Genomic DNA, 12,205 nt, shown 5'->3' on the forward strand with positions numbered 1-12,205 from the left:
TTCATCGTAAGCGTAATTTAAATGTTGCTTTAGTGACATGCATGCATTACGCCTTCTCCCGAGCTATTACTTAACGCTTCAAGGAATGGTTTTTATAAATGTAGTCATCAGGGGTTTATGAATTTTCACTTGGCACGGTAGCTGGCCATAATTTGTGGCCATGAGTAATCCTTCCTCACCACCATATCCTCTGTGTATGCCAGATAACTGGGAGTCTCTCAGTTTGCTCTGGGCATTGGAAGAGACAGAGGCTGACTAAAGCTGTTGTAGTTTGTGCCTGCTGTCAAACTGAATAATAATAATAAAAAAAAACAAGCTGCTGCTGCTTTCTCTCCTAAACTTCTGTCAGTGATCCCTCGGGTCTAGTCCAGGTTAGCCGTGCCCCAGTATCCCAGTAGAGGGCATAGAAGAAAGGTAATCCCCTCTGAAAGGGAAGTGAGGGAGGTTCATGATAAAGGAAGGCAATTCACCAAAAAGGAGTGATGGAGTCTGCAGATTTCAGTGCAGAAATCCTGGATTTCGCCACCAAGGGATCCGAGGGTTGTAGGACATATAGTGCCACATCTTTTGAGCGCCCCCCCCCAATGGGGAATAGCTCCAGTGCACAAGAAAAAAATTAGGTTTTTCTCCCCCAAGAAGGAAATTAGACCCAGAAAAAAATAAACTTGGAAAGTTGTGTTATACTAGATCATTTTACCTCAGTTTTATTGTTCTGACTGGCAGTGGCTCTCCAAAATCAAACTGGCAACTCTTTCCCATGAATTGCTATGCAATTATTTTACTTGGCAATTAACTCCTAGACCTTTTGCATGTGCCTCTGTCACAGTTTGGGTAAAAGAGGTGAGCAAGTCTTTGGCGAGGTCTATTGGTGATGTGGATTTATGCTTTGAGAGTATTGTGTGTTTCCTTGCTGAGCACATGTAAAGGACAAGGGCATGATTTATTTGCTTTCTTACAAACATTTGTAGCCTAGCTTTCTGTACCTTGAGGAACTCTGTACTCTTAGAGGCTTGGCTGCTAGACTGCATGCCAATTAGTTCAATTAATCAGGGTAATTGCTTTGATTCTTTAGATGTTTTCTTCTTTGCTAAAAAATGAAACATTCTTAACTTTTTTGAAACTGTGGGCCACTTTATTTTAGTTGGTGGATGGTTTTATTATTATTTAGAAGTGACTGGTACTGGTTTGTGAAATCTTATTCTAGTTCAGCTTTTTTAGTATTGTTGTACTCCATTAATGTGGTTAATCATGTCAAAAAATAAATATACTCCACGTAAAGTTGCTTTCGGTTTTTTAAAAGAAATATTTTTTTAAAATATAAATGTTTTATCTTCAAAGTATATAAAAGGCAAAGATAATATACAGGCAGTCTTCCACTTACAACTATTTATTTAGTGACCTATCAAAGTTACTACAGCACTGAAAAAAGTGACTTTTGACCATTTCCCCACACTGATGACCATTGCAGCATCCCCATGGTCACATGATTAAAATTGGATGCTTGGCACCTGGACTATATTTATGACGATTGCAGTGTCTGGGATGATATGATCCCCCTTTGTCACCTGACAAGCAAAGTCAATGGGGAAGCCAGATTCACTTAACAATTGTGTTACTTAACAACTGCAAACATTGTAAAATGGGGCACAATTCATTTAACAACCATCTTGCTTAGCAATAGAAATATTGGGGTCTATTGTTGTAAGTTGAGGACTACCTGTAATAGGAAAAAAATGAAACACTGCCTTTGCAATCGTTCAACAAAGAAATATAAAGAAGAAATATGCCATTTTGTACTGTAGAAAAAGTAAGCAGACACTTGACTCTAATACCTGATTACCCCTTTGGCAGAAACAGCTTTAAATAGGCAGATTTGTTGCTGAAAAAAATAATAAAAAAATAAACTTGTGATTTATGGAGTTTGATGATTATAAAGAGTAAACAATGAACAGAAGGAAATTATGCAGGGGTCCATGGCAGATTTTACTCCACCAGCCATAGCTTTCTTTAGGGGGTGGTGCTCATCTTCATTTCAAGGGCATTGAGTCAGTGCTATCTGTAGCTGTTTCCAGGGTCATGTGGCCAGCATGACATCACAGAACGTTATTGCCTTCCCACCGAAGTACTACTTATTTATCTACTCGCATTTGTATGCTTTCAAACTGCTTGGCTGGCAGGAGCTGGAGTGAGGACAGGAGTTCACTCTGTCACATGGAGCTTGGCTCTTGAACTTGGGCTATTGATTTTCCAGCTGACAAGCCTAGCATATTAACCTCTGAGCCATCGTGCTGCCCAGGTAATCTTAGAGAAGGTAAAATATAAATGTTACTGCTATTAAGAAAAAAATAACCCACTTCTTTATAACTTACTCTATTCCAGCAGTCACCAACCAGTGGTCCGCAAGAAAATTTTGGTGGTCCACAGAAAAATTATTTGCATTTTTTATATTGCACTAAATACTATTTATCTTTTTAAAAAGTTCATTTTAGTGGTCCGCAGGATTTAAAATCATGAATTTAGTGGTCCCTGAGGTCTGAAAGGTTGGCAACCCCTACTCTATTCTACCCCTTTTTTACATTTTACTTGCTAATTTCCTTTGTTTTTTGTTACAAAATTTATTTAATGCAAATTATATATAAGAAAAGAAACATCCTTAAGTAGGCAATTCTTATAACTATCAACCGGTCTCTGTCATGCCCTAGGAGGAATATTTTCCCTTTCAGTGCACAATTTTTTTCAACTGTGCAATGTTTGAAGGATCTCATGAAAGTAGAGACTAGCATGTAGGTAATCATACTTAACTTCTGGGTCAGACCAAACCTTTTTTCCCCTCGGCCTTGTCCCAGGGACTATGAGGGTTGATTTTCAGTCTGCATGAAAAAAGACAGTGGCAAACTAAAATCACATTCCTGGGCTTCTACTCTGCATGGGACAAGACCAGGCCAAAGCACTCATTAAACAGCATGTAGCAGATGGAGTGCCAAGTGGATTTAGCCAGGTCCCCAACCTTCATTTGCCAGGGAGCCCAACAGGTTTTATATCTTTATATCTTTATATCTAGATATGAGTATCTAGACCAGGGATTTCCAACTGTGGCAACTTTTAAGACTTGTGGACTTCAACTCTCAGAATTGAAGAATTGAACTCCCAGAGTTGAAGTCCACAAGTGTTAAAGTTGCCACGGTTGGAGACTCCTGATCTAGACTGTTGCGGAGTGTTTTGTATTATGGTATTGGCATGCTCCCCTACACTCCCCTACTACTCCTAGCCCTCCTTTTAAATTCTTTTTAGATTTCTGTTTTTATACTTTTTAGATTTTTACCTTTAATTTTTATTCTCTTGTATCTTTTATGGTTTTTACCCCACCTCTTTTGTGCTGGTCTTTGACCGTAATAAATGTTTTGATTCAATTTGATATTTCTCCAGGCAGATGGCCTTACATTCTCCTCAAGCATCCATTGGTACAACGATGGATTCATAGTGAATTCTATGATAGTGAGTTGCCCTGATACAAAGCTTTGCCTTGCCTTGCCTTGCCTTGCCTTGCCTTGCCTTGCCTTGCCTTGCCTTGCCTTGCCTTGTAGTTGGTATCAGGTTCTTTTGGTGAAATGCTAGTTTTGGTTTTCCCAGAATGTCAACATTGATCAAGTAACTATATTTGCCTTGTCTGTTCAAAGCCAGCATTGTCTTTTCTTAGGCATTGAGTCTCACTCGGAGGTTCTTTCTGGTCAGAAAAGTTCCTCCTGGCAGTCTTCCCGTGAAGATCTAATTTGTGTTCCTTCTTACTAATGGTAGATTCATGCCTTTAAACATCAGTAGAGGCAAGAGCTCCCTGTAGGTCACATGATGAAATTCTAGGATTCTTAGGGACTTCTTTCAGCATCTTGGTCTTTACTCTGAGGCTAAACTGGTTGGGACAGCCTAGCCTGGGCAAGTTGACAGCTTGAAATCTTCACTTGTAGATGATCTGTTGGACAGTGAATGGTTGATGTCTACTTTTGGTAAACTTTCATAATCCCTTACTGGGCATCTATAACATTTCTGAAGGCTTAAGAGAGCTCTTTTGAACTAAGCATGATGATACCATACACTAAAGTAAATTAAACTAAATATCTGAGGTTTCATGTTTGTCCCAGATCCTTTCTAACAAGGTTCTGATCATTGGAATCATCGTGATTCTGATTTTAGGCATTTGAGGGAGTTGAAGGGAGGTAAATGTAAAAGTGTACTTACTTTTTCCACGTGCATATTGTGTCTTTATATCTTATTATAGCAGGAGAGACAAACTCATGGGCCGGATGCGTCGCACACCATTTTAGCGAAGGGGGAAAAAAGTAGTGATATATCACTTGACAATGTGACGATGCGAGTTTGACATCCCTCTACTATAGGGTCTTACAAAGACCACAAAGGACTAAAAATTGTGAAAGGTGCAGGTATACTAACAGTATTGTTGAAATAAGATTAAATATTTGTAGTGGAAATCTGTTGAAAAAGTAAAAAAAAATGTCAGTGGCATGTACTCACTTTCCTTCTAATGTAATTTCTCAGCTCCTTCAGACTCATGCTGTGTCCACCTTAACTGCTCTTCCCATGCCATCCTGTTGCAGCTGAGTTTGAAGAAACCAGGAACACCAATTCTTACACCTATTTTGGAGAAACTCAGTTTTGAAATTGCTATGATTTAATAGATATACTAAAGATTATACTAGAGGTACTTATCTGCTAAGCCTGATAAATAATTTCTGCTTGTTTTAGCTTTCAACGTCTTCTTATTCCAGCAAACACTTCTCTAGGCTTTGCAGCAAGAATATTATAGGAAAGAAGAGATGGTTAGTTTTCTAGATAGAGAGTTTTTATTGTATTTATATCATGTCTTTCTTCTGGGAACTAAAGTATATGTATGCTTTCCCTCATTCTTGCCCCAAAGAAACAGTTTATTAGGTGAGAGTGAGTCGCTGGCCAAAAGCTATCTGGGGTTTCATTGATCAAAGGAGAATAAATGGAAAGGCTTAATTGTGGACTAAAAATTTGTTAATTTTAGGAGTTAATGGTTAGTTCTCATAATGGACAAATAGGGAGTCCTTACAGATATCTATTGGAACTGGGATTTTTAAACTTTTATTTTCTATGAACAAGTTAATGATGTGACTGGGTTCGCAGATACTACCAATTTATTTCTAGTGGTTAAAAACGATTTCTCTTTTAAGATAAATAGCAAATGACATTGAATGTGACACATTTTGAAAAAATTGTGATTGTAAAGTCTAGATAAAGTTTTGACCAAGAAAGCCCCATCACTCTTTTTTTAAAAAATGTAACCCCTGCTAGGTAGTTTATGAATCCGTGGGCATCCAGCTCCACATGGTGAATTTTAGGCACAGTTGTGAAATGAGATTCACCCATCATGCAAAACCAACCTTTCCCAAAGATGAAGACAGACTCCAGGAGAGGCATGAAAAATCTTCTAGTTTTTTAAAACACTAAAAACCTTTTAAAAGTTTAGTTTGTTACAGTAAATCCAGCTTTCCCAAAGTTTTATTTGATTGTTTTCATTGTTCATTTGTGTTTATTTTGTTGATTATACTTTTAAGAGAGGTGTGTATATTAAGATAATACTAAACAGAGGTGTGATTGCAAAATGTCTAGGAACCCCTGTAGTAAGCCATAAATCATAACTAGCCAACTACAGTGATTGAATTTCCAAACCATGCTAAACCAAGATAAAAGCCAATGTTTTGGGTATGAAGAGGGAGCTCTGTTTTAACAAAAAGAAGCAAACTCTTTTTTAAATCCCAGGAATTTCTGGCCAAATGATTGATAGAAGGTCCTGATGTGAGCATCCAAATGGAAGCTACTTCATTATAAAATTGAATTTCACTTTCTGTATTCCATCATTTTCCTTTGTTAATATTAATTGTCTTATTAATTTCCCAGCTATAAAATTTTTAGAATAAGATTGAAGCATACACAAATATCTTTCTGGATAGGTTTAATTCTGAATATATTTTGAGAAGAACACTGCCTAACAGTGAATTCTGTATTCACCAAACTATAAATTGTTCTGGACTCTTATATATCAAGTTCCTTAATGCTTCTAACTTACATTATAGTTTTGCTCCATAATTGATAAGCAAAACTTTTTCAACTTGGGATTTGCTTATCTTCAAATAAAAAAATCCCTGTGGGTCTTATTCTGCTAGTCATAGCTGATTAGAGGGAGCGGTGCTCATCTCCATTTCAAGGCCATTGAGTCAGCGCTGTCTGAAGACATTGCCACAGTCATGGGGCCAGCATGATGCCACAGAGCACTGTTACCTTTCCACCAAGTGGTACCTATTTATCTACTTGCTTTTGCCTGCTTTTGAACTGCTAGGTTGGCAGGAGCTCACCCTGTTGCGTGGCGTTCGGGACTTGAACCTGGACTGCCAACTTTCCAGCTTAACTGCTGAGCCACCATGCTGCCCTCTATACAGCAGGACCTTATATACTTACTTTCTGTATGTTTAATAATCTTCCTTATCAATCATATTTCAATTTCAATTTGATACCTACCTTTAATGAGACCCTGAGACTCAGTTTAAGAATGGAGAGCTTGTTGTTTGTTAAATATTTAATACTACTTCATATTGGGCAGTATTGTGAACTTCAGGTTTTATAATAATTGTAGTCTTGACAGCACATTTCCTGGTGTTGACCTGTTTAGACCACAGACACTGAAACTCTGAAGCCCAATACTGCCTAACAGATATGGACTGTGAAAGACTAAATCAGAATATTTAATATCTTTATCCATTTGTAACTACTGTTTTTGTAAATGGATACTGTTCTTGACATGTATAATTTATATGTTTCATACCAATCTGACGTAGTTCTTGTATTTCATAGTTTTCAGCCCCCTAAAACTGTTTCTGCGCCTATGCATGTAACATTTGAAGTGTAAGCTGAACTTTGGCAATAGATTAATGAGTTTTAGTTCAGTGAAGATAATCATAATTGAATCTGAGTTTTAAAGATGTGATAGGATTGTTTTTCTAAAACTGAAGCACTTTAACTGCTGGATTGTCTGCTTCTTGTTTTTCTCTTTTCTTTTCTCTCCTCACCTCAAATGTTGTGCTATCTCTTCTGAATTTGAACAGCAGGTATCTGTCCCAGTGGATATTCTGTACTTAAAGAGATATTGAGGCTTTGTGCTATTCTTTGAAAGAAAGGTAGTGCAGTCTGGTGTAATTAGAATGAATATTATATTTTAAGTTGACAATATATTTTTTTTACCCCAATGCTGGACGGAGCCCTTAGATCATCTATGAAAAGTATATGTCATAAATAGAAAAATAAATGTGGTGGCAAACAAGCTTCAATAATAATTAAAAATTTCCTAACTTAAACAGAGAAACAGCGTGACCATGTGCAGCCAAAAGGGCCCTGGGAGCGGGAGTGACTTCTGACTTCCTGGCTGCTTTCCTGTTGACTGCTTGTGGGAAGCTGGCAGGGAGTTTTAGAAATCAGGATCTTTAGGTGGGCCAAAATCAAGCTGGATAGCTAATCATTAGGAAAAAATGATAAGCTAAAGAACTGTTAAAATAATGGAATCAAATTTAATAGAAACCAATTAAAATTATTCAGTTAAAAAATTAAAAGCAAAGGTGAACAGTTGTGATTTAAAAGTAGAAGTGGACAGTTGTTTACCTTTTAAAAAAGGTTTCTAAACTCTTTAGAACTATCTAAAGTTCTGCAGTGCTTTAACCTACATTGTGATGGGAACTTTCTCTAAGAGATTCTGATTAAATAAGAAATACTCAAAATAATATTCCCAGTCAGTCTTCATTGAACATATTTGTTGTAATAGAAAACATGTGAAACTAAAATAATTTATTATTATTAAATGAGGGATATTTTAGGGATCAACAGCCCCTCCTGCCACCCCTAGGGAGAAACCGCAGCACCTGCCTGGAGCCTGCTTCCAATGTGGAAAAGAGGGCCAACAAGCAGCCAACTGCCTGGCCCTGCAACTCATGTTGGTAGCGAGGGGCCCGGGCCAACTGAAGGCCAAGAAGACGCTGAGGAAGGGAAAAGAGAAGACACGGGTGGTGCAGCAGGTCATGGAGGTCTCTTCCCTGTCTAGCGAGGGTGAGGGAACTCCAGTCGCCAGCAACACCAACCTGGTCTTCTACGAAAGCGACAGCAAAGGGGAGAATGATCTGATGGTAAGTGGAACCATTGTCCCTTTGACTGCCCAGGTCAGGGGTTAGCAACCCGCGGCTCTGGAGCCACATGTGGCTCTTTCATCTGCTGCGGCTCCCTGTTGCTGGTTGGCTCCATAATTGACAGGGCTTTTGCTTAGGACGAGTAGAGGAAAAAAGGATGCCGCATGAAGAGGACACTCTTTAGTGGGGGAACCAGACTTCCAGGCTCCAGAATTGAACGGGAGCTTCCGGTTAGGACCTTTGTGGCTCTTTGAGTGTTTAGATTAGTGTGAAGATTGTCAACCCCTGGCCCAAGTGGAGATGCTAGTGCCCCACTCGGGTGAAAAGGGGTCTTCACGGCCCTGGTAGACTCAGGTTGCACCCGTTGCTTGATTAGCCTGTAAACTGTGGAAAAGATGAGACTGAGACTTAAAAATTGAGGCAACCTATGAAGTTTGAAAAAGTAGATGGCTCCCTTACTGGGGTATTGCCAGCAACGTATCTAACCAAGCCAGTAATCCTGAGATCAGGAAGCCACGAGGAAACTATACAATTCATAGGTGCCCTGAAAATGTCAAAGACTATGATATTGGGGTTGGCATGGCTGAAGAAGTGGAACCCAGGGGTTGACTGGAAAGACAACAACTGGTACTGGTGGACCGCAATGCATAAGGGTGAATTGCAAAGGTAGTGAAACCCCGCTGGTATGGAAGGGAAAGATAGAGCCCATCAATTCATTAACCGAGGGTGGCCAAGAGGGACCCATCCCAACTCATCCCAAAAGGGTATCAGGACTTAGCAGAAGCATTCAATGAGCGAGAATCAAACGTACTCCGTGTCCATCGCCCCACTGACTGTGCCATTGAGATACTGCCAGGGGCGAAATTACCCAAACCAAAGATGTACTCAATGACCCGAGAGAGATGGAGGAGCTCAGGAATGTTGTGGATAAAAACCTAACTAGGGGCTTCATCCAACTGGCAAAACGTTGGATGATGGCCACCGCAGTGCTCGTCAAAGAGAAGAATAGCAATAGCACTTAGACTTATATACCGCTTCACAGGGCTTTTTGGCCCTCAGCGGTTTACAGAGTCAGCCTATGGCCCCCAACAATTTGGGACCTCATTTTACCCACCTTGGAAGGATGGAAGTCTGAGTCAACCTGGAGCTTGGAGAGATTTGAACAGCCAAATTGCAGGCAGCCAGGAGTCAGCAGAAGTAGCCTGCAGTACTGCAATCTAACCACTCCGGCACCATGGCTATAAAGATGGGTCTTTGAGATTATGCATGGATTTTCAAGGAATCAATAGTGTTTGTGTGGAAAACATGTACCCCTTCCCCCTTACAAAGGACATGCTGGAGTAAGAATAAAATAAGGCACTAAATTCTACACCAGATTGTGGCGCCAACTCCTGCTGGCCATGCCGACATGGCTTGATGTTCAGCCAACTGGGCAAGGGGTTCCTTGGCATGTTGGTTCCCAAAGGCATCCTTCAGTACCCTTTGGGTTTTCCTACTTGTCCAGTTCACTCTGGATCTCTTCCTCAGCCCGGCCACTGTGCCGCTTCCATTTCCTGGCTCCGTGGCTCCCTTGGGTATATATTATGCTGAGGGTTTTCTCCCTTACTGTGTCTTTCACCGCCAGGCTGAGTGACCACTGGAGTTTTGGGGCTTCCTCACTGATACTCACATTCCCCAGCCATTCAGGCTCCTCCTTTGGGCAGTGCAGTTTGGCAGGGTGTCCTCCACGAATTCCGGCTTCTTCCAAATCACCTTTGTGATTTGTAGCTTTTGTGGCTTGTCATTTTTTGCTCAGTCCCCTCAGTAGACATTGGTCTCCTGATTGACTTATTTTTCGGAGTATAAGACGTGCCTACCTTTTTTGGTGAGGAAAACAAGAAAAAGAAATCTGCCTCTGTCTCCCAGCAATTTTGCCTCATTGCAGTAAACAGCAAATAGCCAGCTCTACTTTAATTTTCGTTTTCAGCATAGCTTGATTAGCACAAGAAAAAGAAAATCTGCTCCCAGCAATTTACCTCCTTGCAGCAAGCAGCAGAGGCCCACGCAGCAATAGGCCATGGCAATCCCTGCAGCCTGAAACAGCTGAGAGTCGGGAGGCTGATCCAAAGGACAGTCAGCTTGTGCTAATTAGGCTGTGCTGAAGCTGAAATGGGCTGTTTCTTCTTGCTGCTTGCTGCAAGGAGGTAAATTGCTGGGAGGCAGAGGCCAAATGGTGAGGGCCAGTGGGTGGGTGGGGTTACATTCGGCCTATAAGACTCATCCAAATTTTCACCCCCTTTTAGGGGGTAAAAAGGTGCATCTTATACTCCAAAAAATACGGTAGTTTACTTTACTTTATTGATTAGCTCAAGGGCCATATCATAAAAGTGCACAGTTCCAAACACAAATTATTACTAAAATCTGATAAAAACAATTTAAAATGGAATTGGAATAAAATACAATAATATATGGATAAATACAATATAATAAAATTATATTCCAGTGTCACTCCTACAGTCTACCCCAGGGGTGTCAAACTGGCAGCCTGTGAGCCAGATGTGTCACACCACAGGCCACGCCCACCCAGCTCCACGAAGGGAAAAAATGTCACGACGGCAGTGTGATGCAGTTTTACACTCGTGATCTACCCCCATCAGTCCCACCTATGCCAATCTCAACCAAACCATTTTGCTCAAGTACTGTGCTGTACTAAATGTTGTTTTCAAATTCTGGCCACACGTAAGGTAAGTTGTTTTGATATGGGGTTCCCAATGGATCATTTGTTTAGTATATAGGCCAAGGTATCTGTCTGTCACCCTTATACGGGCAACAATCAAATAGGATGTGAGCCAGGTCTTCTACCTCTGCTGCTCTGCAAATGTAGAGACATTTATTATAGGGTATGGAATGGAATCTCCCATCTCTGACCATTATGTCAAGCTGTTCGAATCTTGCTCGCATAAATATCTCCCTAAGATGGTTTGGCAGTTGTAACTTTAAATAGCTGTCTGTTTGAAAAGTATGTTTGTATTTACTCAGCCATTTCAAGCTACCAACCTTACTAAGGATAGCTGTATCATTTTGCGCTTCTAGATCCTTGATTCTGTGAGCAGCTCTTCTTTTAGTTTGTTCCCCTGTTACACAAGAGGCAGGAAGGCCACATCTATTTACAAAATTTATCAGTGTAGTGATCCAAGAAGTTTGGGATTGTGATTTTATTTGCTCTAGTAAGCATAATTTGGGGAGTCTGTCAGTCTCCATTTTGTTGATTTTGTGCCTGTAGTTAATATTAATATTCTGATTTTGGATAGTGCATGAATTGTATAAATTCCCAATTCAGCTTTAAATGCTGCAGCAGATCTACCTGGTTGACTGTTACAGCAGAGCTTGCCTACTGTCAGACTGGCCCCAGCTTCTTCCCTAGGGAAGAACAACCCTTGACTCCATTGATGTTGGAGAAAAGGTACTTTTACTAGAGATGCTGAGTGCAGCGTGAGCAAGGCAAGTTCTGAAGAAAAAGCGTGTGAAAATCATGTATTGAAAGCAATCCCTCAATGTCCAAACCCCTCCCCTCTGGGAGAATAGTCCAATCAGGTCCTGTTCCAATGTTTTGGGAACCTGGTACTGCAGGTGCCGCAGTAAATTCCTTTCCCAGGGCTAGCATCCTTGAAGGCAGGAACATAGTTTGGTTTGGCACTCCTGGTTGCTGTCAGTGTCCACACACTCCCAATTTCCCATAGCATTCTGTCACGCCTCCAGTACTCTTCCCCTCCCAAATGCCCCCTCCCCCCTGCTCATGGCAGTTGCTAGGGAGCTTCAAAGAAAGTGAAGATGGCAGCTGACAGGTGAAGTCTTTTAACCTTTCATCCTCATAGCTTCCCATCAGTGGGAACATCTTTTCTTGGTTTTTGTTGTTTTTCCAGATGATAAGCTGGGAACAGTTTGATTGGTTTCTGTCTTTGTAGGCAGTTTGTAGGACATCTGGTAATAGATGTGAATTATTTAAGGGCCTCAGGCTG

The 12,205-nt window shown here is 40.6% G+C and overlaps 1 protein-coding gene across 4 annotated transcripts in view; it reads left to right on the forward strand.

Annotated features, from left to right (window-relative positions):
• CTDSPL2 (CTD small phosphatase like 2) overlaps nt 1-12,205 on the forward strand; it is a 40,789-nt gene that overhangs the window by 1,540 nt on the left and 27,044 nt on the right. Inside the window, exon 3 of one of the 4 annotated variants that reach the window (XM_058155740.1) lies at nt 4,552-4,714. The exons of 2 other annotated variants lie outside the window; for them this stretch is intronic. Coding sequence is in view for 1 of the 2 variants with exons in the window: in XM_058155738.1 (XP_058011721.1) it covers nt 8,016-8,207 (192 nt within the window). In the remaining variant the exon portion in view is untranslated. Of the gene's footprint in view, nt 1-4,551; nt 4,715-7,981; nt 8,208-12,205 lie in introns of those variants that run through there. One more of the 4 variants, XM_058155738.1, reaches the window with a different exon arrangement.

The sequence above is a fragment of the Ahaetulla prasina genome, chromosome 13 (genome assembly GCF_028640845.1).
Source record: "Ahaetulla prasina isolate Xishuangbanna chromosome 13, ASM2864084v1, whole genome shotgun sequence".
In the NCBI taxonomy this organism is placed as follows: domain Eukaryota; kingdom Metazoa; phylum Chordata; class Lepidosauria; order Squamata; family Colubridae; genus Ahaetulla; species Ahaetulla prasina.